Raw genomic sequence first — 19,972 nt, 5'->3', positions numbered from 1 at the left:
AAAAGAGATGCGCAAAGCCAGCATCTTGACGAGCCAATGTTGCCCGACATAACTCGCAATATAAAGAGAATGGCAATGGGTTTTTTCTCGATTCCTTAGGAGATCCTGACTGGAACTTGGAGGCCTCCATGCGTTTTAAACCTGAAAACAATCTTGTCAATTTGCTGTTGTACGCTAGAGGCAGTGATCTTTCCTTTTTGCGATAAAGATCTTTTATCGCACTGCGATATCCACTTAACATGCCGACGCTTACGGATTTCCGTTTTTCCAGTAGAAAATCATCGAAATCGGAAGGGGTGAAATGATCCAGGTTGATCTGTCTATTTGAGTCAAAATACTGGTCTGTATTCTCTGGTTTCGTTGCCTTAATCCATCGCGAGATTAGTCGTAAGCTCCCATTGTAAGCCCGCTGTGTTTTGCTCGAGACGCACGCGTCTCGAACGTCATGAACAGTTACCTCGGGATCGCCATACTGTCGCCAGTACCACCGGAGAGCGGGGGAATCGCGCTGCTTCTGGCGTCCCAGTCCGAGTGAAGAGCCGAGCCGCTGCTGCTGAAGCCAGAGAGAGAGAGGCCGTTGTTCTGGCGCCAGTTCCAAAACGAGATGCCGCCGTGCTGGTGGTGGTGCCGGAACCGGGAAGATCAGTCGTGATGCTGCTGCTGGAGCCGAAGAGCGGAGCCGTAATGCTGCTGCAGGTACCGGAGAGAGGAGTCACCATTCTGTTACTGGAGCCCAAGAGAGGGCTCGTCGTCTGGCTGTCGGCGCTTGCGAGAGGAGCTGTCGTGTTGCTGCTGATGGGCTCCATAGTAACGCTGTAGCAGAAGGTGTCGGTGGCGTAGGAGAAGAGCACGAGGTTGTGCTGGTCTGCTAGATTTGTTGCTGTGGTTCGAAAGAACGGAAGTGCGAGCTATGCGTGTCGAGTTTTATCCAATCACAGCAACTAGCTTTGTGTCGGGATTGCTTCCTACAAAACTATGCAAAATCATGTGTCTTTCTCAGCTCATAGAGAATGCGCGAATCTTCAGGATGAGCCACTCGAAATGTTCGTGTTTTTCCCGCTGTATTTCCTACGATTACATACAAAGTCCAAGTAGAAAGGTGGGTGCCCTGAGAAAAACTGGAAATTTTTCACTGGAAGACCTGTTATGAAGCAATGGATCACTTTTTACTGGTCGAAACTGTCTTCTAAGACAATAATTAGTGGTTTTGCTAGAGTAGGTCTGCTCACCGACGTTAGAGATGGCGACACTGTTGAAGCAAATGTAGAGCAGCTTGAGAGTATTGTCTCTGACTTAGAACGCTACAACATTGCAGAAGAAGAGGTCACTTCTGAGGACGACATTAGAAGTGAATGCAGCGGTATTGAGGATGAGAGTTATAACGAAGACAAGTAATTTATAATATACAGTAGTGTGCTTATCTTTCAGATAAATTTCCGCTATGTCTCACTTAGATCTTAGGATTTGAAGTATAGCCTAGTTACACTCTCTATCTGCCCCTGTCGCCAACGACTAAGACGATACGGTATTAGGGGAGTCATAATTAACTTCTCCGCGGCGATTATTTTGCGAAATGGCCGACCATATGTCTTACGGTTGATTTATTTTTGAAATGGTTTACCTGTTTAGGTGAACCATTTTGGAAATCGCCTACCATTCCTGAATGGTGACGTTCGGAAGCCTTTGCATCATCTTGCACGACTTTAAGCATGCCTAATGATGCCTTTGATGCTGCAGGGGCCCTGCTGAGCTGCTAAACTGGCAGAAAGGTACAGTATGCAGGTTCTAGAAGTGCAACGGCATGCTATTGCAGTACCTGGCCAAACAAGCACCTACCAACGCTGAGCGGGTTCCAAGGACACTTCTACATATGGTGTAAACTGCGGTGTACCCTCGATAAGCAAGCAATGCCTGCCTCCATCTACCGCTGGCCTACACACAGTTGAAAGCCAACAATTTTGTACAAATGTAAGTATAGGGAATAGACCATACAAGTAGACTAGGGCTCACAAATAGACTTTCAAATTTAAAAAGTAATATCTGAGTCAGATAATCTGACGGCCCTTTATCTTTTAAGAGTCGAACGATTTTCATTTAGAAAGTCGTACGATTCTTTTTTAAGTCGACAAATGGTTCTTTCTAAAGTTTAAACAAAGATGAAGTAGTACCAGACAACGAGGATGAAGACCATGAAGGATACTTACGAGGAACACTTTCGCTTTGCTCTCAAACACTACTTTTAGAATACAAATCAGATGTTACACAACGAAAGACATTCCCAGGCGGACCCGTGCTGGTGCAGGCCAAAACCTCATAAACATTTTTCTCTCTCCTTGCAAGCACTACTCAGCTTAGCTACAACTTCACTACGCTGTCGTAAACGATGGAGGCACGTCAAGCGACACCGGAACCAAACGACTAGCTATCGTCAATCGGCACCAGCATAGGAGCCCGCGTGGGAGTTTCTGAGGGCAGGCGCATCAAACAACTCCACCGAAGGATAAGTACAGCCTAGACCCCGTTCGTCTTTCGGCTCAGCCCTTTTCCTGAGTTTAGTGGCGGATAGCGACATCAACGTCCTGCGCGAAATGAAGTTGCTCTGGGATAATTTAATCGTGGGAACAGACCGTTTAAAATCGGGCACGTTTGGGTAGGTGTCGGGGGAATGTTGCAACCGTGGAATTCGAATCGAGAACAGCACTGCTGAAGCGATACGGAGAATTTGCGCGTCGGTGCGGCTTTTCGCTGCTTGTTGCCAACAACAGTTGGCGCAGGAAGAAGTCGGCATAATGTCCCATTCGGCGCTATTAGAGGCCTCGGTGAGCGAGAGATTCTTCCGGCCTACATCGGTTCGTGGGTTTTTGTCACAGGAAAGACTATCCTGGTATTCCTGATGGCTAAGCAGATTGTAACTCATCGACAGACCGCATCTAAAATCAAGCGACAATTGCTGGACCCTCTGCACGGCAACATTCTGGAGAGCTACCAAAGGGTGGAGTCCTATCTTTGATTGGTGGCCCCTCAAAATCCATAAAAACAGCACAATTTTGAAAAGACTTCTGGGGACGCTTTCAAGAGAGCTTGTATCTTCCTGGGTGCTTGATTGAAGCGATACAACAGTGTCTTTACGTGATCGGTTTTAGATGGCACCCACTTGAAAGATGACATGAACGAGCGAAGTACATTCCTTCTTGCATCTGCAAAGGATCTGGATGGGTACATCATTGTGTCCGGCCTAGCTCTTGTCAGCCAGGAGGACTATTCGAATTGGAGCTGGTTCCTGCAAGAGATGACATCAACTCAGTGATCCAGAAAATAAAAAAGGTAAGAAAAAAGATATTGCATATAAAATAATCAATTATTTATTCTGTTTGTCAACAATTTTCTTTGCATGTTCCTCATATTTTCATATGGTATTCAAAAGTGGTCAAAGCCCATACCAAATCAAATTTCTCGAACAGCCTCACGACAAAGCTTTCCATTTGACTAGTACACATTATGCCATTCAAACTTACGTCATTAAGGTTTTTGACATAATCATATAGCTGCAATCCTCGCGAATTTGAGAGAGCGGTATCGCTAATCTTCTATGGAAGGAACCGCTGAGCGCTGCTGAGCGCGTAGGCGGCGCTACTTTCCCGCGTGCCGATCGTGGAACAACGGAGACAAGTTCTTTAACGCAGTCTACGTCGGACCTTCCGTGGCCCAGCAAGTGTCCAAGAAACACAAGACCTCGAAGCGCGGTATGACGATGTTGTTTTCATTCCACCTACGCCCAACGAGTGTAAACGGTTCTTCTCGTCGGCCATGCTGGTTTATTCAGACCTACGGATGCGGCTGAATCTGTCAACACTGGAGATGTTAGTGTTCCTCACGTACAACAAGGCCATGTGGGATTTGTACACATGAAAAATCGGTTAGATCATAGAAAGCATGTATGCACTAGCATAATGCAAAATAATTGACTTATTCATTCTTCCCCAAGTTCAGACTTCATCAGTATCAGTCACTCAGTATTAGCGGATCTCGATCATCATTTTAACAGGTAATGAGTCAATCACCGTTGTTTATATCTGTTCTTGACAGCAAATATCTTGTTTCATACTGAAAAACGCTGAAGTCTGAAGCCCTCCCTCCCCGACTAAAGATGCCCCAATAACCAAGTGGACGACTGTTTCTAGCGACATGGCTCGTGAGGACTCTCAGCTGCTCGTGGAAGATATGAAGGTGTTTATCATCGTCAGAAGCCAGCTGGCTCCATGCGTCGTATGTGCGTTGACTAAGCTAGCGACATGGCTCATGAGGACTCTCATGGAATATTGCACTTCACTGCGTCAGCTCTAAGCGCTTTCTAGAGCATGTGGAAACCCGTCATCGTATCGGATCGTCGAGAAGGAATGCTATCTTCAGTGTCGAAGATATATCCAGATTGTAGCTATCGTTTTTGTGTTTGCCGCATGTCTGGCGTGGAAAAAGAAGGCTCGTTACTTACACTCGTCGAGCGAGAGCCCATCTTTCAAATAGCGCGGAGTGAGTGCGACAATGACTAGAACGTTTACAGCTCCAGATTAGGGGATACCCTCTTGTAGTAGAATACGTAAATCCTATCGACAAAAAAAATTTGGTTGATTTATGTACTCAATGAAAGTTCATGAGCAACCATCTTACGATGAAGCTGCCTCCAAACTCTCCGAAGCTGCAAACGACGGACTCGGTAATTTCTGCAAAATGTCATATCCAATTAACCCTTTCGCAAACCTCAAATTTGTTGAACCAGATTATTGAACTTTTGTAAGGGGCGAAATGGTTAATGTAGGTAGTGGAGCAGTTTGCTGATCGGAGATGCAAAGTTGGTCGTGGTGTTCACTCAATACAAGAAGGAGCGCAATTGATCAGTTTAGCCTTCGTGCAAGAATTGGCTCTTGTTTGCGAGAAAAAACAGGACGGCATGCTAGCGCTTACTAAGTCGCTCCACATCCTTCCGTGTCTCGAAGAACAATGCATGGTTTGCGTCATCGGCGTTAGCAGTAGGCCATACCACGTTCATATGTGGAATCCTTAGCTTTCAGGAACATGAATGCATGCAGAAATCGGTAAGGCGAGCACTTTCCCTGGGTGTCTGCGGTGATGGTTGTACTCCAACATGACGAACACGTGTCATAACTATTCGACTTAGCTGTACCCAACGTGGCAACCTACCGTTCGACGTATTTTCATCAGTTTCTACTTCTAGTTAGCGTCTCCGCTGTTGTGCAAGACACGTCACCGCGCACCCCCCCCCCCCCCCCCGAGTCGTTGTAGAAGAGATGAGCTCGGCAAACGATGAAGAAACGGGGCCAAAACCTAAGCATAGACGCAAATCCACCCGTCCTGGAACTGCAGCCTCACCTAGTATTGCAATGACTCAGTAGCAGTATATTGCGGCTGCAAAGTGTTTAGCAGCGAGGGTAAAACACTCGGAAAAATGTTAAAACTAGTGGGGCTAAATAAATACGTCTCGGTTCCACCAATTTCTAGAAATTCTGGTTTTTGAGAACCTAACTAGCTACAGAACCACGATTTCAACCGGAGTGCTCTCTTTCAAACCTATTGTGAGCGTACTCTTTACTATATATTTTTTACAGATTCATAACAGTAGTCAACTAGTAAATAACACGTCGAACGTCCGGTCAAATTTCAAGTGAAAATTTGTATTCGGAATTCACCAGGGAATTAGCGAAACTACAGGATAAAACACCAGAGTCTTACTCCGTCCTGGCGATCACATCCACAACAGCGCAACCACCATACTCAAGACTAGTAGTCGCCACTACTAACTGGATGAGGTTTATTGCCGGTTAAGCCAATATGCTTCAAATCACAGGATATTTTTGTCCAATCATTACAAACCACAAGTTTAGGTGCGAAATCGATTCTCTATGAGTGCAACATTGCATAGGACAGTTGCTGCTATTCAATTCAGCTGAGCGGAGTTTTGACAGACCGTAGCGGAAACGACTCTCTTTCTGAGTAAGCGGTCGCTCTAACGTAGTGATTTCGACCACTGGGTCGGCACAAGTGCTGCGGGGTCGACGAAGAATACTCCGGAATCTCCGCCGGTCGGCGGAATTAGTGGACACAGCTAGGGTTTCGTTGTCGATAAGATAATACCTAAGCCTAAATATTTTATCCAATAATATGATTATAACATTTTGGTGTGGTGTAAAAATATCAGAATCCGTATAAATTGGTGGGACAGAGAAGTACATTTTTTTGTAAACCGTACAATTCTGCTTTGCATTGCTTCTTAGTTTAGCGGTAGTACAACATTGCTTTAGTCAATGAAATTATATTAATCAAATACGTACGATTTAAACCCCCCTTGCAGCCGAGTTTAAAGCTTGGAAAGTCATACGATTTTGTTTAACCTTTTCGCAATGCAAAGGCGCTTTTTGTCTTGCCCTCTAAGGTTTCCGTGTAAAGAACAGTAGGAATCAGTCTCTAAAAGTGCGATTTTTTGCCCTTTACATACGTTAAACTGATCTGCAGCAACAAATAATATACCGTACTATCCGTAACCACGTAGTATATTCTGACCAAGGGTTATTCTTGTAATGGATTGCATCATCATAGTACGGTCGTCTTTTGCCCAAGGTTGGCGTCTGAAAAATTACGTTTTTCGCATACGACAGCGATGTAGAGCAAGAAATAGCTGTGCTAAATCGGTTCCTGCTACCTCTGGGAGCATCCCTGGAAAGATATTGCACCAGATGCTGTATTTGACAATCAAGTGATTCTAGCGGCACTCTCAAGCTTGAATCACCTCTACCTTGACATCTCGCAGATTGGCGTGGATGTTGTAATAATTCGAGGCGGAGAAAGGAACCCAAATATCCGCCGAAGATGCTTGATGTGGCATTGAACGTGGAGAAGGTAGGTTGGGTGAAATTGAAGTAGTTTATTAAATAACGTCGAGTGGCCATGATGTGGCGCGCCGAGGTTACGGCGTGATTTGCTGGGTCAATGAGTCGTACGAGGCATAGGTGCAAATGATTCGGGATCCACACCAAAACCTTGCGCCGCTGTGTTTTGTTGAGCAGCTTTGGCATCCACCACGACGAACTTGACGACCATTTGCCAACTGGACACCGACGCAAATACCCTGCGCAGCTCCGTTAGCGCCAACACGTAAATATCTTCCAAGCGCTGAGACGTAATGAAGAGATCCACAAGGTGAAAAGACCGACACTTGTCCGAGATCCCACACACGGTGACAGGATGCCGACTTGGTTCAACTTGAATATGGCGTCCATGCGAAAAATAAATGACTCCGGGTCTCGAGCTGCATTGAGCAGGAGACGCTTGGTTGTCAGCTTCACCAAACATGACTTTTCGTCAGAGCCATTTCCCACATCTGGTTTACCGCTTGAGTCACGCTTCTATTCGAATGAAATGGCTCGTGTCTGAGACGGTCGGACCGTAAGGCAGTTGATCGATTTGGTCCAGTATTTCGTCATGATCGTCATTGCGGTGCATATTCTTCTTTGAATAGCTGCTGACAAGCCATTGCACCTGGCGCAGTATCGGTATCTCCGCCTCCGCCAACCCAAACCGACGAGCCATCTCATTGCGAATCCGAACGGGCTTCAGCCCTTGTGTTGCCATTTCACGGCCGTAGTCCTCGAGTCGGGGAGTCAACTTGGCTTTTTGAGGCTCTCTCACCAACGTCTCATAATTATCAGTCTCCATGACCGTCACGCGGTCAACACTTTGACACGTGAGCCCCTTCCACGGACATGCGTCATTTGGCATCGCTTCCTTGCATGTTTCTGAGGAACACCTCAGCAGTTGGTACCTGGCATAGTCAACGCACATACGACGCATGGAGCCAGCTGGCTTCTGACGATGATGAGCACTTCATATCTTCCACGAGTAGCTGAGAGTCCTCATGAGCCATGTCGCTAGCTTAGTCAACGCACATACGACGCATGGAGCCAGCTGGCTTCTGACGATGATGAACACCTTCATATCTTCCACGAGTAGCTGAGAGTCCTCATGAGCCATGTCGCTAGCTTAGTCAACGCACATACGACGCATGGAGCCAGCTGGCTTCTGACGATGATGAACACCTTCATATCTTCCACGAGCAGCTGTGGGCCGACATCCGAGATTGACGTGTTTTGACCAATGGATTGTGCCACACGTGTGGATTGTGTAGTGTGATGTGACATGGCGTGCAACATGCGTGTTCTTACATTTTGTGTCTGGCAGACCTTCGTTCTGTGTGATTTACCACTTCTGTCGCTAAAAATCAGATAATTATCAGAATCAGATTGGATCGTATGCGGCAATAAGTACCGTTTACTACAGAAAAAGTATTATTAATATAATACTGTTTTTATTAATTTTAAAGAAACAGTGTTTTGATTTAATAGCATTGCAAATTTATTTGTTTTCATTAATAGTACTTTCTACCGAATCAGATCAGGTCTGGTTTAGATTCAGATCAGGTCTGGTTTAGATAATTTTCCGAAATTAAACAATAATTCGGATACTTATCAGAAACAGATCAGATCTGATTGTTGAACCTCCAACCCTATTTGAATCTAATAATATAGTACTTTATTTTCTTAACAGAAAAAGAGTACTGGTACTGAAGTAGATCACAATGGAGCACAATGGCGGGTGGCAGGCTCGAGGTAGCGGCTCTGGCCGTGGCTATCGTGGGCGTGGTGGTCATCGAGGTCGTGGAAGAGGTCGCGGACGTGGGGGACAAGGTGGTCGGTTGGCTGCTTCCAATGGATTTACGTCGTCTAACGGTCGAAGCGCCTCGAACAGCTCGTCCGAGCCTGCCATCAGTTTGGATGAGAGCTTCACCATGGAGATCCACGCGGCTCTCCAAGCTCTAGTAGAAGACGGTGAGCGTACTGAGATGAGCTTCCCTCCCAGCTACGATAACACGCAGCGGCGCTATATCCACTCGATGGCACAAAAGTACGGACTGTTCTCCAAGAGCTCCGGCAAGAAAGGTGCCGGCCGCTTCATCCACGTGGCCAAAGTCAAGAAGAACGCGGCCATGCAGGAAGTCTCATTGCGGCTGCCAGCTGCACCGCTTAATGCAACGACAGTTGAGTGGTTCCCACCGGTAATTAGGGCATACATGGAAAGATATCCCGCTCCAATGGAGGGGGCAGTGGACCCGTGGAGTGTTAAAGATCTGAGTCCACTGGCCTCGGTACCAAAGAGACACCATGGGCGAGGCGGTGGATCGCCTTTTAAGCCCCTACCAAGTCACTCGAAGGGAACAGGGGTCAAGGTAGTGAGGACACCACCTGTGGAAGCAACCAAGCTGCCAGTGTACGGTTATCGAGAGCACATTTTGGAGCTGGTGGAGAGAAATCAACTGGTGGTATTGTCGGGGGATACAGGATGCGGTAAATCGACGCAGATCCCGCAATTTCTGCTGGATGATGCGTTGGCGCGAGGACGTGGAGAGGAGACGAGGATTATCTGTACTCAACCTCGACGAATTAGCGCCATCTCACTTGCGGAACGAGTTGCACGTGAACGCACTGGACAAGACCCGAAGGAGGTGGGTCATGCCATTCGATTTGACTCATCGTTCGATGCCAAGCGGTCGAAGTTGATCTTCTGTACTACGGGAACGTTACTCAAGTGGCTTAACAACGACCCACTCGCTAAAGGATTTTCCCATATTATCTTGGATGAGGTGCACGAGCGTGACCAGTTTACGGACTTCTTGCTGATTCTTATCAAGACGTCGATTCTCAAGCAGAGACCGGACCTCAAGGTTATTCTGATGAGCGCTACGATTCAGGTGGAGAAGTTCTCGCAGTACTTCCAGCCAGATTTCCCCGCTCCCGTACTGCAGATGGTGGGCGGTACTAACTTTCCCGTGACGACACTTTTTCTCGAAGATGTACTAGCATTGCTGGAGAGTGATCGGAGCTCACCGTTGCCCATCATGGACGATTCACGTGTCGGACGTATCGGAGGTGGTCAGTTAGCTGCAGCACCTGCGAGTAGCGGGCTTGAGTGTCCTTTGTGTGGCGACACAAGAATTGCCGACGAGGAGGCATTTGGTATGCATGTGGCGACCTGCTTCGGGGAACCTAGCGCTGACTTTGGAGCACCGTCGGCTCCTGAACCAGAAATGGCTCCTGTGTCTGTGCCAGTCGCGGCCATGGGGGATGTTCTGCAAGCCACTTTGAGTGAGATTAATGACGACGCCAAGGAGGCTCTGTTGTCATCATACATGAAGCAGCAAGACGCACTACGACAAGATCAAGCTGTGGATTATGACCTTTTGCTACAGCTTCTCTTCCTTGTGAACCGCACCTTCCCGCTAGATGAGGCTGGAAAAGGAGCCATTCTCGTCTTCCTGCCTGGTTGGGAGGAGATTTCCTTTATGGAGCGAGCTCTTCTCAATTCCCCGGCAACGTCATCAACGTACGAGATTGCTCTTCTCCACTCGCGCTTGTCCGCTCAGGAACAACGTCGCGCGTTCATGGCTCCGCCCTATGGAAAGCGGAAACTGGTTCTGGCTACGAACATCGCAGAGACCAGCCTTACGATCGAGGATGTGGTGTTTGTGGTGGATTGTGGCAAGTCAAAGCAGGCGCACGCGCTAGCCTCGACTTCAAGCTCGTCTTTTGTGATGGGACTGCAAACTACGTGGGTGGCTCGTGCCAATTGTGTGCAGCGTACAGGACGTGCCGGTCGTGTGCGTGCCGGTATCTGCTTCCGTATCTTCTCGAAAGCTCGATACGAAACTGGTATGAAGGAATTCATGCAGCCTGAGCTGCTGACGACACCGTTGGAGGAGTTGCTATTGCAAATCAAGCTGCTCCAGCTTGAAAAGAAGCTTCATATCCACGACGCTAAGGAGTTTCTGCTGGAGGCGATGGATGCGCCTAGCGAGATTTCAATTGATGCTTCACTGCAGCGCTTAGAAGATATGCGTGCACTGGCAAATAGCGGCAAAGGCAAACAGGCATTGACATTGCTGGGATGGCATTTGGGCCACATTTGCACTGGAGGTGTCTCTGTACAGATGGCAAAGCTTCTGCTGTGGGGCCACACATTCGGCTGCTTCGGCGCGATCCTGCAGACCACTTGCACACTGAGCGGATACCGGGATCCTTTTATCAGTTTCCTTGGTATGTCACCAGAGGAGCAGCGTCAGGTGGATGCATCCAAGAAGGCATTTGCACGCAATGGGTCACCGCTAGGTCTTACCTTGCAGAGCGACCACTTTGTGCTTTGGAAGGCGTTTGAGGCGTACCTCGACGCGCGAGAACGCTCATCATTCAAGGCCAAGGATGCGTTTTGTGCTCGGAACAAGCTGCATCGACAGACACTTGAGCAACTTTTTTCGATCTACAGACAACTCCAGCAAGATTTGGACCTAATGGGGCTGTCACCGGCAACGCAGCTCGTGTCTACTCCTGTGTCGAGGATGCCTGCTACAATGGAAAGCATTACTCCGTACTTGATGGCACTCAGTATTGGGATGTACCCGAATGCGTTATTCACTCGCTCGGGAGGCGTAAGTCGCAACTGGACGTCGAAAGAGAAGGTGAAGGTGAAAATGGACGGCACGTCTATGGTAACGTGGACCGCCTCGAATACCCAGAAGCACAAGCGGAAGATGGGTTCTGAACAGGAGGAGCTCGGCCCGCCAGATGAATGGCTTGTGTACCATGAAATGATGCAGTCTGAGCGCACGCGTGTTGCCAAGTATGGCACGAAATTGCCATCGCAATTGTTGCAGGCGCTTCTTATGGGCTCTGTGGAGTTGCAGACAGTGGAGCAACAGGACGTTGATATGGATGTCAATGATGGTTCTGTCGTGGCCAAGTGGCTGCTTGTGCTTGACGACTGGATCGTGTACGAGTTGGGCAGATATGATGAAGCGCGCTGGATTGCGCTGCTACGCGAGCGTTTACACGCTTCATTCATTCGACACTTGGAGCGTCTGCATGACAACGCTCAGCATGGTGGTGGTAGACCTTTGTCAGAAGCCGATCAGCAGCTCAAGCTGCATGATGCAGAGCTTCTTCAAGCTTTGGTGGCTTGGATCTCTTCTGATCTACGTCGTGGATCTAGACGCTAACTGGAGAGACTAAGGTCAAGTACATGGGGTGAAGTACGGAGTATTTCGATTACTTTTTCAACTTACAAGAACGTTGTTTTATTGTGGTGTGAAGGATGATCGCCGTCGCATCCGCATTTGCAGGCTATTGATTACCTCATTCGGCGTGGTGTTTTTAGTGGCAGCAGGTTGCACAGACCCGTAGTTTAGCTCTTCAGCGGCTTGGAGGAAATCGTCGATGGAGAACTGATACTTGTGCAAATATTGCATGACGCATGTAAGCGCTTTGCGTTTGCCACGATCGCCACCTCCGTACATCTCGACAATTCGACCTAAAATGCTTTCGAGCTCACCAAGCGTATTGTGCAGTTCCGTGCCGTTCCCGCGATTTTCTCCAATTACTTTACCCGAGACAGCCACAGTTGAAGCTGCGAGTAAGCCGCTCCGTACTCGTGCCTGCTTGATATCTTCTTGAACAAGGGACCCTAACTGCTTCACCGACGTGCTTTTGATGTGCGTAATCTTGTTGCGGAATTCTTGGATAATATTGTGAGCCATCTCTGGATAATGCATCGAAATCCGGTCGAGGCCATGCAAACTGAGCACAAACAGACTCATGTACGTCTTGGCACGAATACTGGCAGCTCTCTTGGATCGTGTGAGCATAGCAATTTCGCCAAAGTAGCTGCCTTCAAGCAAAGTCGCCACCACTTGCTCCTCACTGGTGCCGGCCTTAAACACCACCTCGGCTGCTCCTTTGACGAGGAAATACATGTGACGACCTACCTGTCCTTCTTTAAACACGTACTCGCCTGGCGTACAGAATTCTGGATCCAAAATACCCATGAGGTAGCTCACGCACGCATCGTCCTGTGTCGCGAAGAAGCTAATCTTGCTCACAACATCTCTGTTTAAATGCAAGACCAGTTGGCTACGAAGATCATCCGAGAGCGCAGCTAGAATCGTTTCTTCGTTTTCATCATCCCGCTGCAACAAATAGTACTCATAGTATCGTCGAAGTCGCTCGGCCAATGGTTGGGAGATTTTTCGTTCACGGAGATAAGCCTTGAGGTGATCCATTCGTGTTCGGAAAGTGTCAGAGGATTCATTCAACTCTTCAACGACACTGGATAAAGTACCAACCACATAGGTGAACGTCGAAGCGCCGATTAAAACTCCGATCGAAACATACGCAACTTCAGTAATATTGCGCGGTATGGTATCACCGTAACCCACCGTTGTCATCGTGGTTACAGCCCAATAGAGAAAGTAAATATACATTTCGCCATTTGAGCTTTGTTCAGCAGGAAAATAAGACTGGATACCCGGACCTCCATTAGCACTACGAGAAATACGTGCAACTAAGAAATACCCACAGGTTAATACGTGTGCGATAAATCCCACACGAAAAATGAGACGCACGACTCGGGCAGTAGTGTGGTGTGCAGCTATCGTCGCTCCTAGCGCTGTTGAGCTTTCTTCACGCTGAAGCGTGTGGATGAACTTAAAGACTCGCGTTAGTCTGAGCAGCCGAAAAGAATTGACCATTGCGAGAACCCACGATCCAGAGGCTCCAGTTGTTTTAATCGACTCATCAGAGATTGCAACAACAACCGATACTGGAAGCGCAGACAACAGATCCATCCAAAACCAACCTCTGAGGTATTCGCGCCATATCGTTCTTCGCTCGAGCACAGTGTGAATTTCACCACGGAAATCAATAACCACAGCGGTACGTAAATTGATAATGATATCCAGCGTGAATATTATTTCGACTAAGATGTCCATTCCGGGGCTGATTGTGTCTCCATCTACACCGAGAAACGCAGCTTCGTATGGTACAGCGATTGCGCAGTACAGAAGAAGTGTACTAGTGACAATATCCCACATGAGCTTTGACCAATGGAAAGGATTGATCGGCGTGAGTATTTTCCACTTCATTTGCTGCCAAATCGACTGTGGATCACCAGACTTGGTATCCTGAGAGAGCAGCCAGATCATATTCATCTTCTCATTAGCCGAATTGAAGACTGATATTCCCATGGACAACTGAAGATCAAGAGCCTGGAGTACTGGCAGAGGCAACGACCGATAACTTTTCAGTACGCCATCAAGCAAAACTGTTAGTGTAGGGTACAGATTTTCGAGCCCGGTAACTCCAGATACCGGATCACTGTTTAGAGAGGCGATATACATACGATAGCGAGCAAGGGTCTGCTCGAATACGAAATCGTACATTTTGCTACGTTCTTGGTGGTAGTTCAGCAATGTGCGCTCAGCGTCTGGGAATTCCTCGATTAGTTGGTCAAAAACTTCTTTAGGGAGTGTGAAAAGGTCACTCGTAGCCTTTGCTGTGTAAGAATTGGTGTGTGGGGCATACTGAAGCAAGGACGCCTCGCCGAATACCCCTCTTTCGGTCAGAACTTCCAGCACTACTATCCAGTCAGTATGGTCGGGGGATATTCGTCTGACTTCAATAATGCCAGTGTTAAGGATAAACATCTCAGTCCCGACGCACCCTTCTCGAGCGAGAATATCTCCCTTTACAACGATAAGAGGCTTGATAAACATTGCCATGTCTAGAACAAACTGTGTGCTGAGCCGCTGAAAAGCTGGGATACGAAAAAACGTATTCTTGTATGTCTCGTGCAAAATTTCACCTCGAAGAGATAGTGAAAACTCGCACAGCAACTCGCGTTCGTCAAAAGCACTCGTTTTGGCTATATAGTGACGAAAGTACCGCATCAGTTTGCCCTTCAGGTTCCGAGGTAGCCGCTTTTTTCGAACAAACGCTTGAATCATACTGAGTTTTCGTGCACGAGTCGTAGTTTCACGATGCCAATTCTCTAAAATTTTGGTGAGGCTGCCGATTATCAAACCATAGCCACTGGCGCCGACGATTGATACCGCCATCGAGAAAAGTCTCTCGGTTCTATTGGTTGCATGGACATCTCCATAGCCCACCCCACATAGAGTTGCCACCACCCAGTAGAAGCTGCAAATGTATCGATCACTGACGCTCTTGTCACGTACGTCTGTCTCGATCATCCAAGTGACCCCTTCATCTTCCGTAGTAAAGCCGATGAGGTGCCAAAAGCACGAAAAGATATGTGTCACTAATAACACTTGTCCGATAAGCCTGGTTACCCGTGCTAATACAGCGTCAAGATCGAAAGCTTCCTCAATTTTTGCAACGAAATGACGCAGCTTGATCAACCGTGTTAGTTTCGTAATGCGTAAGAGTCGGACTAGTCGTGTGAGCCGTAACGAGAGAACTTGCGCGTTCGAGATGCTGTCTCCATCATCGACAGTGTCTGAATTACTTCCACTGCTTTGGACAAGAAAATAGTCCAGAGGGATGACAGCGAGCACATCTGGAAGAAACCACGAAGCGAGGTAGCGCTTCGCAATAAGCAAACGATCCCGAATCATATTCTCATCGTCATCTGGGTAATACCCCACGAAGAAGTTGTGTAGTACGTCTAGAAAAAATAAAACATCAGTAAAAACCCCGATTGTTCGTACCGTGGCACCTAGCTGTATCTCAGGAAAACCCATTTGCACGGGCACAATAATGGCACTGTATAAAACAACAACCATAACAAGCGCGTCCCACCCGAGCTTTTCGTTGCTGCGTGGATCCAACAAAGGTGGGTCCAAGATATACCTTAGTGGCCTCTTGTAAGTGTGGTAAAACTGAGCCATCCAAATGAGAATTCGTAGACGAGGGCCTGGGGGTCCTGGTTGAGTAGCCAAAGCTGAGCGCTGCTTGCGAAGGGGAGGAGGAGATTTTCCGTCTTGCTGAGAATTATGTCCGGTTGACTCTCGATTGTTTATCCTTGATGACATGGATGAAAACCGATCAACCGATCCGAGACGTGGCGGGATATGGCTGGGTACTGGAATTGTGCCTGATAGTGAACCTCTCCGCATTGATCCACGATCTAAACCAGCTAACGGGGGAACGGGGGAACTGTGACTAGTTGGTTGATGCATTTTATTGTCAGGCGCTGGTGCAATCTGTGGCCCCTTTCGTGATCCAGTTTTGCTAAAAAGTCTGGCTGATAAAGCATGCGAGAGACTTGGTGTTGCGTGTTGAGCTAGAGAACTTTCGGGTCCTGCGGAATTAATATCATGTGGGTCGCTTTGGTTCATCGTCTTATTGCTATCGCCATGTAGTGGTCATAGGAGGCAGAAATCGTCGTCACCGTCGTCAGCTTCTTGTCAAAAGCGTTTGAATCTGCAGAAGCGATTTCTCCGGCTCCTGTGGTTCTCACTGCGATACTGCTGGTAATCGCCACCCGTTTCATCATGCGTCGTTTCGAGTCAAATAAAAAAAATTGTAAATATTGTATTCGGCTCATCGTGTCTTTTGTTCACTCTGTTAATTAAAATAAATCACTGCAAAAGAAAGGTCTTAAGATGCTGTTAGAGAAAGGTTTTCAGGGTATTCGCTCGACCGCAAGTGATTGGAAGTAAGGCACTGCCGAAGCTTTATGTTTTACTTGGAATAATAAAATGTGTGGATTAAGCATTGTGATGTTCGAATGCTCCATACCACGTATTATCAAACACCGTCCAAGCTTCAAGATCAACATAAGTTTGCAGTATAACATGTTTCTCCATCAAGTAAAGTGATTCGGCAGCAAACGGAGTAACCAATCCGAGGAGAACGTGAGCTGTATCAACTTCTTGGAAAAGGACGCCATCAAGTGTTAAACAATTCGTGCTCATTCCAGGAATGGGTTACTTCACTAAGTTCTTCTACCGCTGCAATTGTTGCTCTTGTTGTCGCTGTTGTTGCGCAGCTGCAGCAATTGCAGTATCGCAGTGCGGCTGCACGCGGCTTTCGTAGCCCTTCCACACTTGACATGTGAACGCCAGCTCTTCCCGAAAGGCGTCGCTTTTCTGTTTCAGTGCAGCACATAGTGATTTATCAGTATATTGCGCACCTCAAATGGGATATGACCGAAAAGCCGTAAAGCATGCCCACTCACCTCGATTTGTGTGTTGATTTCCTTGATGACCTCGTGGAGACGAGCTACCGAGCCGGTGATGCGCTGCAACAGTGCCTTCTGTTTCTCTTCGTGGGGGTCTGTAGTGAGCATGTAGTTGTTATGGTGTTGGAGGCTAAAGAGTGCCGATACAGGAATGTCGGGTGCACGTACTCTGCATGTTGGCGCAGGTCAAAAGTGTTCTGTCACTTTTGAAAGGAAATAACCACGAAGAGCACTGATTGGTTAAAAATTTGTTTTAGAAATGGATACATTGTATACATGTATTAGAAATGATTTCACTATCCATCACTTGTCCGCTTACTCAGGAGGCACGATGGCGCTGAATGGTGGCACGGCATTTTCTGACGGGTCTGACTGGGCTAGAGACTTCTCCAACAATGCCAATATTGTCTGTAGTTGAGTTTCTTGGCGATTTAGTTGCGCTTGGAGCTGAAGCTGTACGATGGGAGGTGTGAGGTTTGGGCTTACCTGGCACCGATCAAGTAGTACGATGTACGAACCTGTGTTGCGTTGAGCCTGTCAACTTGCTCTTGAAGCCGCACGACTGGGGGTGCAGGGGCCGCAAACGACGGGTAGTCGTACCGTGTTGAATTGGCGGAAGGTGGAACTGAAAACGACTGGGTTGCCCCTAATGGCGAGTCTAAGTCCGTTCTTGGAGAGTCAAGATTGCCTGCTGAACGTAAGCATCAGCACTCGAGCACAGCAAGCTCGGTGAATTCGGCGAACGTACCTGCAAAAAATATATTGCTGGAGCTAAGTGTACGCAGCTCTCGTGTCAGTGACGTTCGAATCGACTCTTCCATGGCTTGCTCATTCTTCTGTTCCTGCTTTTTGAGCATGACCTCGACGAAGCCACTGCCGAGGACAGCACCTACAATTATGAGCATTACGTTAGTGCGAAGTTAGATTCAACACATGCGAAAATAGATTCTCTTTACCAGGAATTGTAAACAGGATGATGCCCCAGAGCGCCAGCAGAGACGAGAAAGCGCGGCCCGCAGCAGTAATGGGGACGATATCGCCATATCCGAGAGACGTAATGGTTTCAATAGCCCACCACGAGCATGTGCCGATGCTTGTGAATACCTCTGGTTGCGCTGGATTCTCTAGAAAGAAGCTACAATCCAAGTTAACTCAGTCACTATAATATAAGCTCCCATAATATCACAAAATCGCGTACATGGTCGTAGATGACGTTAGTACGATGACAATCGTCAAATAGGTCACGACTGCGAGTTCCTCCTTCTTTAGTGCAAAAATCTCGCGCAGATTCTTCATCGCTTGGTAGGAGCGTTCCAAGTGCAGAAACGACATGATTCGCAACAATCGAAACCCTCTCAGTGTCAAAACACCCCGTGACGACACAGCAAGTCTACACAAACCATCCATATCCAGCACCACATCGTTAGAAATCGTTTCCGCCCACAACTTACAGCACATCACCGTACTGGTGCTCCAGCAAGATCTCCAGGTAAAACGGAATCAGCACCACGAGATCAATTACAGACATCGGTCGGAGCATCCACTTCAACCTGATAGCCACAACAATAATACCATTAACTCCACTCTCAATTTGAAGATATCCTTCAATATCTTTGCCCACCTTCCGCACACTGGATGTGTAAAGCGCTTGTCTTCTATGCACGACCAGAGACGCATCAGGTACTCCACAGTGAAGAGTGCCGTCGACACGTACAGGAACATTTCGTACCAGTCGGACTTTGTCACCGCTGCAGTCACATCCACGAACAATAATCAAAATCTCACCAAGATCATGTTCAAAAATTTCCTTGTAGCTTCAACGTACGCTCGTTGCCAAGTGGTGTAGCTGAAACATACATGGCCAACACCACGTTGAGTGTGATGAGCACTAGTACGCACACCTCAAAGATATACGATGCCCGCTGCAGACCCGAGCGCTGCTTTAGCGACGTGCGGTAGTGTAGCAGTGTCCAGATGTCTGCACGCAGTGACGCGCAAGAGCGAGCTCGATGCACTCGCGGCACTCTTCGCTTGGGTGTCGAAATGGTCGTCGCTAGCCCGTCTCGCACGGACAATTGCACGTCGATGTCGTCGCTCTTGGGCAGCAACTGCTGATGCTCTCCTCGCGCCATGATACAAAATGCAAAGTGGCGAAAACTATTGCCTCTGCCAGAATATTTTAATGAAATTTTGCAAAACGAACTGATCTGAAACTTGATAAACGTGCATCGAAAAAAAAAACATTCTAAAGGACTTCAGTTTTTCAGCAATGTTTCCGATGTCACGGTGGACAAATTGCGAGGTGGAAGCTACAGCGTGATGTTGGTGAAGGAGACCACGGTGTTTGAGGACAGTTCATGTACATTTATTTTAGTTGAGACGCCTATTCTGGAGAACGTGATATTTGCACTTGGTGTGTAAGCGCACGTGACATTGCTTCAAGCGCTGTAAGGCGGTCGAAGCTTTGGATCAAAATGAGTTAGCAGACACGTCGATCACAAGCTGCTGAAAAATCATCTCATCACCAGGTTGATTTACATGTACCTACAGTTGATATGCTCGATGTTTCGGTATCACACCCCACAAATTTCACTCAGAATGGGTAATTTTTTTTCCTCCAGCTTGTTCAACCAATTTTACTTTGAGAGTGGTTGCTGCTCCAGACTGGTATCATAAAACAGCCAATTTGCCGCTGTTGGCAAGCATTGGTACGTAGCTTCCAGCGAGCGTTGAGCGGGTGCTGTAGTATGATTAAGGGCACTAGTGGAGAGGCTACTAGATTCTCCAAACTGAGCAACATTATGATAAGGGGAAGGAAACAGCGTTGTTGTGTTTTCGTGCGGGCGAAAAGTTGAGTCTCTATGCAGAAATAGCCGTT

General features: G+C 47.6%; 8 protein-coding genes across 14 annotated transcripts; 2 read left to right on the top strand and 6 right to left on the bottom strand.

Annotated features, from left to right (window-relative positions):
* Positions 1 to 249: 249 nt before the first annotated feature.
* On the bottom strand, positions 250 to 806 carry PPTG_21051 (hypothetical protein; the record flags this gene model as incomplete). The annotated part of the gene is made up of 3 exons (XM_008895504.1): positions 250 to 316; positions 458 to 615; positions 717 to 806. 3 exons carry the CDS (start codon positions 804 to 806, stop codon positions 250 to 252), a joined length of 315 nt encoding a protein of 104 aa, XP_008893752.1.
* Positions 807 to 3,166: 2,360 nt separating this feature from the next.
* PPTG_21050 (hypothetical protein) lies at positions 3,167 to 5,062 on the top strand (the record flags this gene model as incomplete). The annotated part of the gene is made up of 6 exons (XM_008895503.1): positions 3,167 to 3,216; positions 3,625 to 3,743; positions 3,866 to 3,890; positions 4,182 to 4,266; positions 4,649 to 4,714; positions 4,817 to 5,062. The coding sequence occupies 6 exons, from the start codon at positions 3,167 to 3,169 to the stop codon at positions 5,060 to 5,062; spliced, it is 591 nt and encodes a 196-aa protein (XP_008893751.1).
* A 1,937-nt stretch (positions 5,063 to 6,999) lies between these two features.
* On the bottom strand, positions 7,000 to 7,365 carry PPTG_01398 (hypothetical protein; the record flags this gene model as incomplete). The annotated part of the gene is made up of 1 exon (XM_008894681.1): positions 7,000 to 7,365. The coding sequence occupies one exon, from the start codon at positions 7,363 to 7,365 to the stop codon at positions 7,000 to 7,002; it is 366 nt and encodes a 121-aa protein (XP_008892929.1).
* Positions 7,366 to 7,410: 45 nt separating this feature from the next.
* Positions 7,411 to 7,863, bottom strand: PPTG_01397 (hypothetical protein; the record flags this gene model as incomplete). Its single annotated transcript, XM_008894680.1, has 1 exon — positions 7,411 to 7,863. One exon carries the CDS (start codon positions 7,861 to 7,863, stop codon positions 7,411 to 7,413), a length of 453 nt encoding a protein of 150 aa, XP_008892928.1.
* Positions 7,864 to 8,607: 744 nt separating this feature from the next.
* PPTG_01396 lies at positions 8,608 to 13,428 on the top strand. 2 transcript variants are annotated; one of them, XM_008894679.1, is made up of 3 exons: positions 8,608 to 12,129; positions 12,210 to 12,371; positions 12,464 to 13,428. In XM_008894679.1, the coding sequence occupies exon 1, from the start codon at positions 8,648 to 8,650 to the stop codon at positions 12,113 to 12,115; it is 3,468 nt and encodes a 1,155-aa protein (XP_008892927.1). In that variant the 5' UTR covers positions 8,608 to 8,647; the 3' UTR covers positions 12,116 to 12,129; positions 12,210 to 12,371; positions 12,464 to 13,428. The 2 variants fall into 2 exon arrangements, with proteins under 2 accessions (XP_008892927.1, XP_008892926.1); XM_008894678.1 differs by having other exon boundaries at positions 12,210 to 13,428.
* On the bottom strand, positions 12,194 to 16,016 carry PPTG_01395 (hypothetical protein; the record flags this gene model as incomplete). The annotated part of the gene is made up of 1 exon (XM_008894677.1): positions 12,194 to 16,016. The coding sequence occupies exon 1, from the start codon at positions 15,941 to 15,943 to the stop codon at positions 12,194 to 12,196; it is 3,750 nt and encodes a 1,249-aa protein (XP_008892925.1). The 5' UTR covers positions 15,944 to 16,016.
* A 421-nt stretch (positions 16,017 to 16,437) lies between these two features.
* PPTG_21049 lies at positions 16,438 to 17,294 on the bottom strand. Of its 2 annotated transcripts, XM_008895502.1 has the most exons (3): positions 17,263 to 17,294; positions 17,092 to 17,189; positions 16,448 to 17,002 (listed from the first exon to the last, which is right to left on the bottom strand). In XM_008895502.1, exons 1-3 carry the CDS (start codon positions 17,267 to 17,269, stop codon positions 16,859 to 16,861), a joined length of 249 nt encoding a protein of 82 aa, XP_008893750.1. In that variant the 5' UTR covers positions 17,270 to 17,294; the 3' UTR covers positions 16,448 to 16,858. The 2 variants fall into 2 exon arrangements, with proteins under 2 accessions (XP_008893749.1, XP_008893750.1); XM_008895501.1 differs by having other exon boundaries at positions 16,438 to 17,002; positions 17,092 to 17,294.
* Positions 17,295 to 17,333: 39 nt separating this feature from the next.
* Positions 17,334 to 19,230, bottom strand: PPTG_01394 (hypothetical protein). Of its 5 annotated transcripts, XM_008894672.1 has the most exons (8): positions 18,920 to 19,230; positions 18,716 to 18,842; positions 18,561 to 18,644; positions 18,293 to 18,484; positions 18,051 to 18,229; positions 17,843 to 17,983; positions 17,613 to 17,782; positions 17,334 to 17,547 (listed from the first exon to the last, which is right to left on the bottom strand). In XM_008894672.1, the coding sequence occupies exons 1-8, from the start codon at positions 19,224 to 19,226 to the stop codon at positions 17,410 to 17,412; spliced, it is 1,338 nt and encodes a 445-aa protein (XP_008892920.1). In that variant the 5' UTR covers positions 19,227 to 19,230; the 3' UTR covers positions 17,334 to 17,409. The 5 variants fall into 5 exon arrangements, with proteins under 5 accessions (XP_008892920.1, XP_008892924.1, XP_008892923.1 ...); XM_008894676.1 differs by having other exon boundaries at positions 18,716 to 19,230; XM_008894675.1 differs by having other exon boundaries at positions 17,613 to 17,983.
* Positions 19,231 to 19,972: the final 742 nt, after the last annotated feature.

This window comes from Phytophthora parasitica (assembly GCF_000247585.1).
Source record: "Phytophthora parasitica INRA-310 unplaced genomic scaffold supercont2.3, whole genome shotgun sequence".
Classification (NCBI taxonomy): Eukaryota; Oomycota; class Peronosporomycetes; order Peronosporales; family Peronosporaceae; genus Phytophthora; species Phytophthora nicotianae.
Note: the sequence above shows the minus strand (reverse complement) of the source record. Positions and strands in the feature narration are given on the sequence as shown.

What these genes read in the sequence shown, in the direction of transcription:
- PPTG_01396 (XM_008894679.1), top strand. Translation starts at nt 8,648, where the DNA reads ATGGAGCACAATGGCGGGTGGCAGGCTCGAGGTAGCGGCTCTGGCCGT.
- PPTG_21049 (XM_008895501.1), bottom strand. Translation starts at nt 17,202, where the DNA reads ATGCTCACTACAGACCCCCACGAAGAGAAACAGAAGGCACTGTTGCAG. An exon ending in AAATCAACACACAAATCGAG is followed by an intron (nt 17,003 to 17,091) that starts GTGAGTGGGCAT and finishes GCACTGAAACAG; the next exon opens with AAAAGCGACGCCTTTCGGGA.
- PPTG_01394 (XM_008894672.1), bottom strand. Translation starts at nt 19,226, where the DNA reads ATGGCGCGAGGAGAGCATCAGCAGTTGCTGCCCAAGAGCGACGACATC. An exon ending in ACACATCCAGTGTGCGGAAG is followed by an intron (nt 18,645 to 18,715) that starts GTGGGCAAAGAT and finishes TGTGGCTATCAG; the next exon opens with GTTGAAGTGGATGCTCCGAC. An exon ending in CATCCTGTTTACAATTCCTG is followed by an intron (nt 17,984 to 18,050) that starts GTAAAGAGAATC and finishes TCATAATTGTAG; the next exon opens with GTGCTGTCCTCGGCAGTGGC.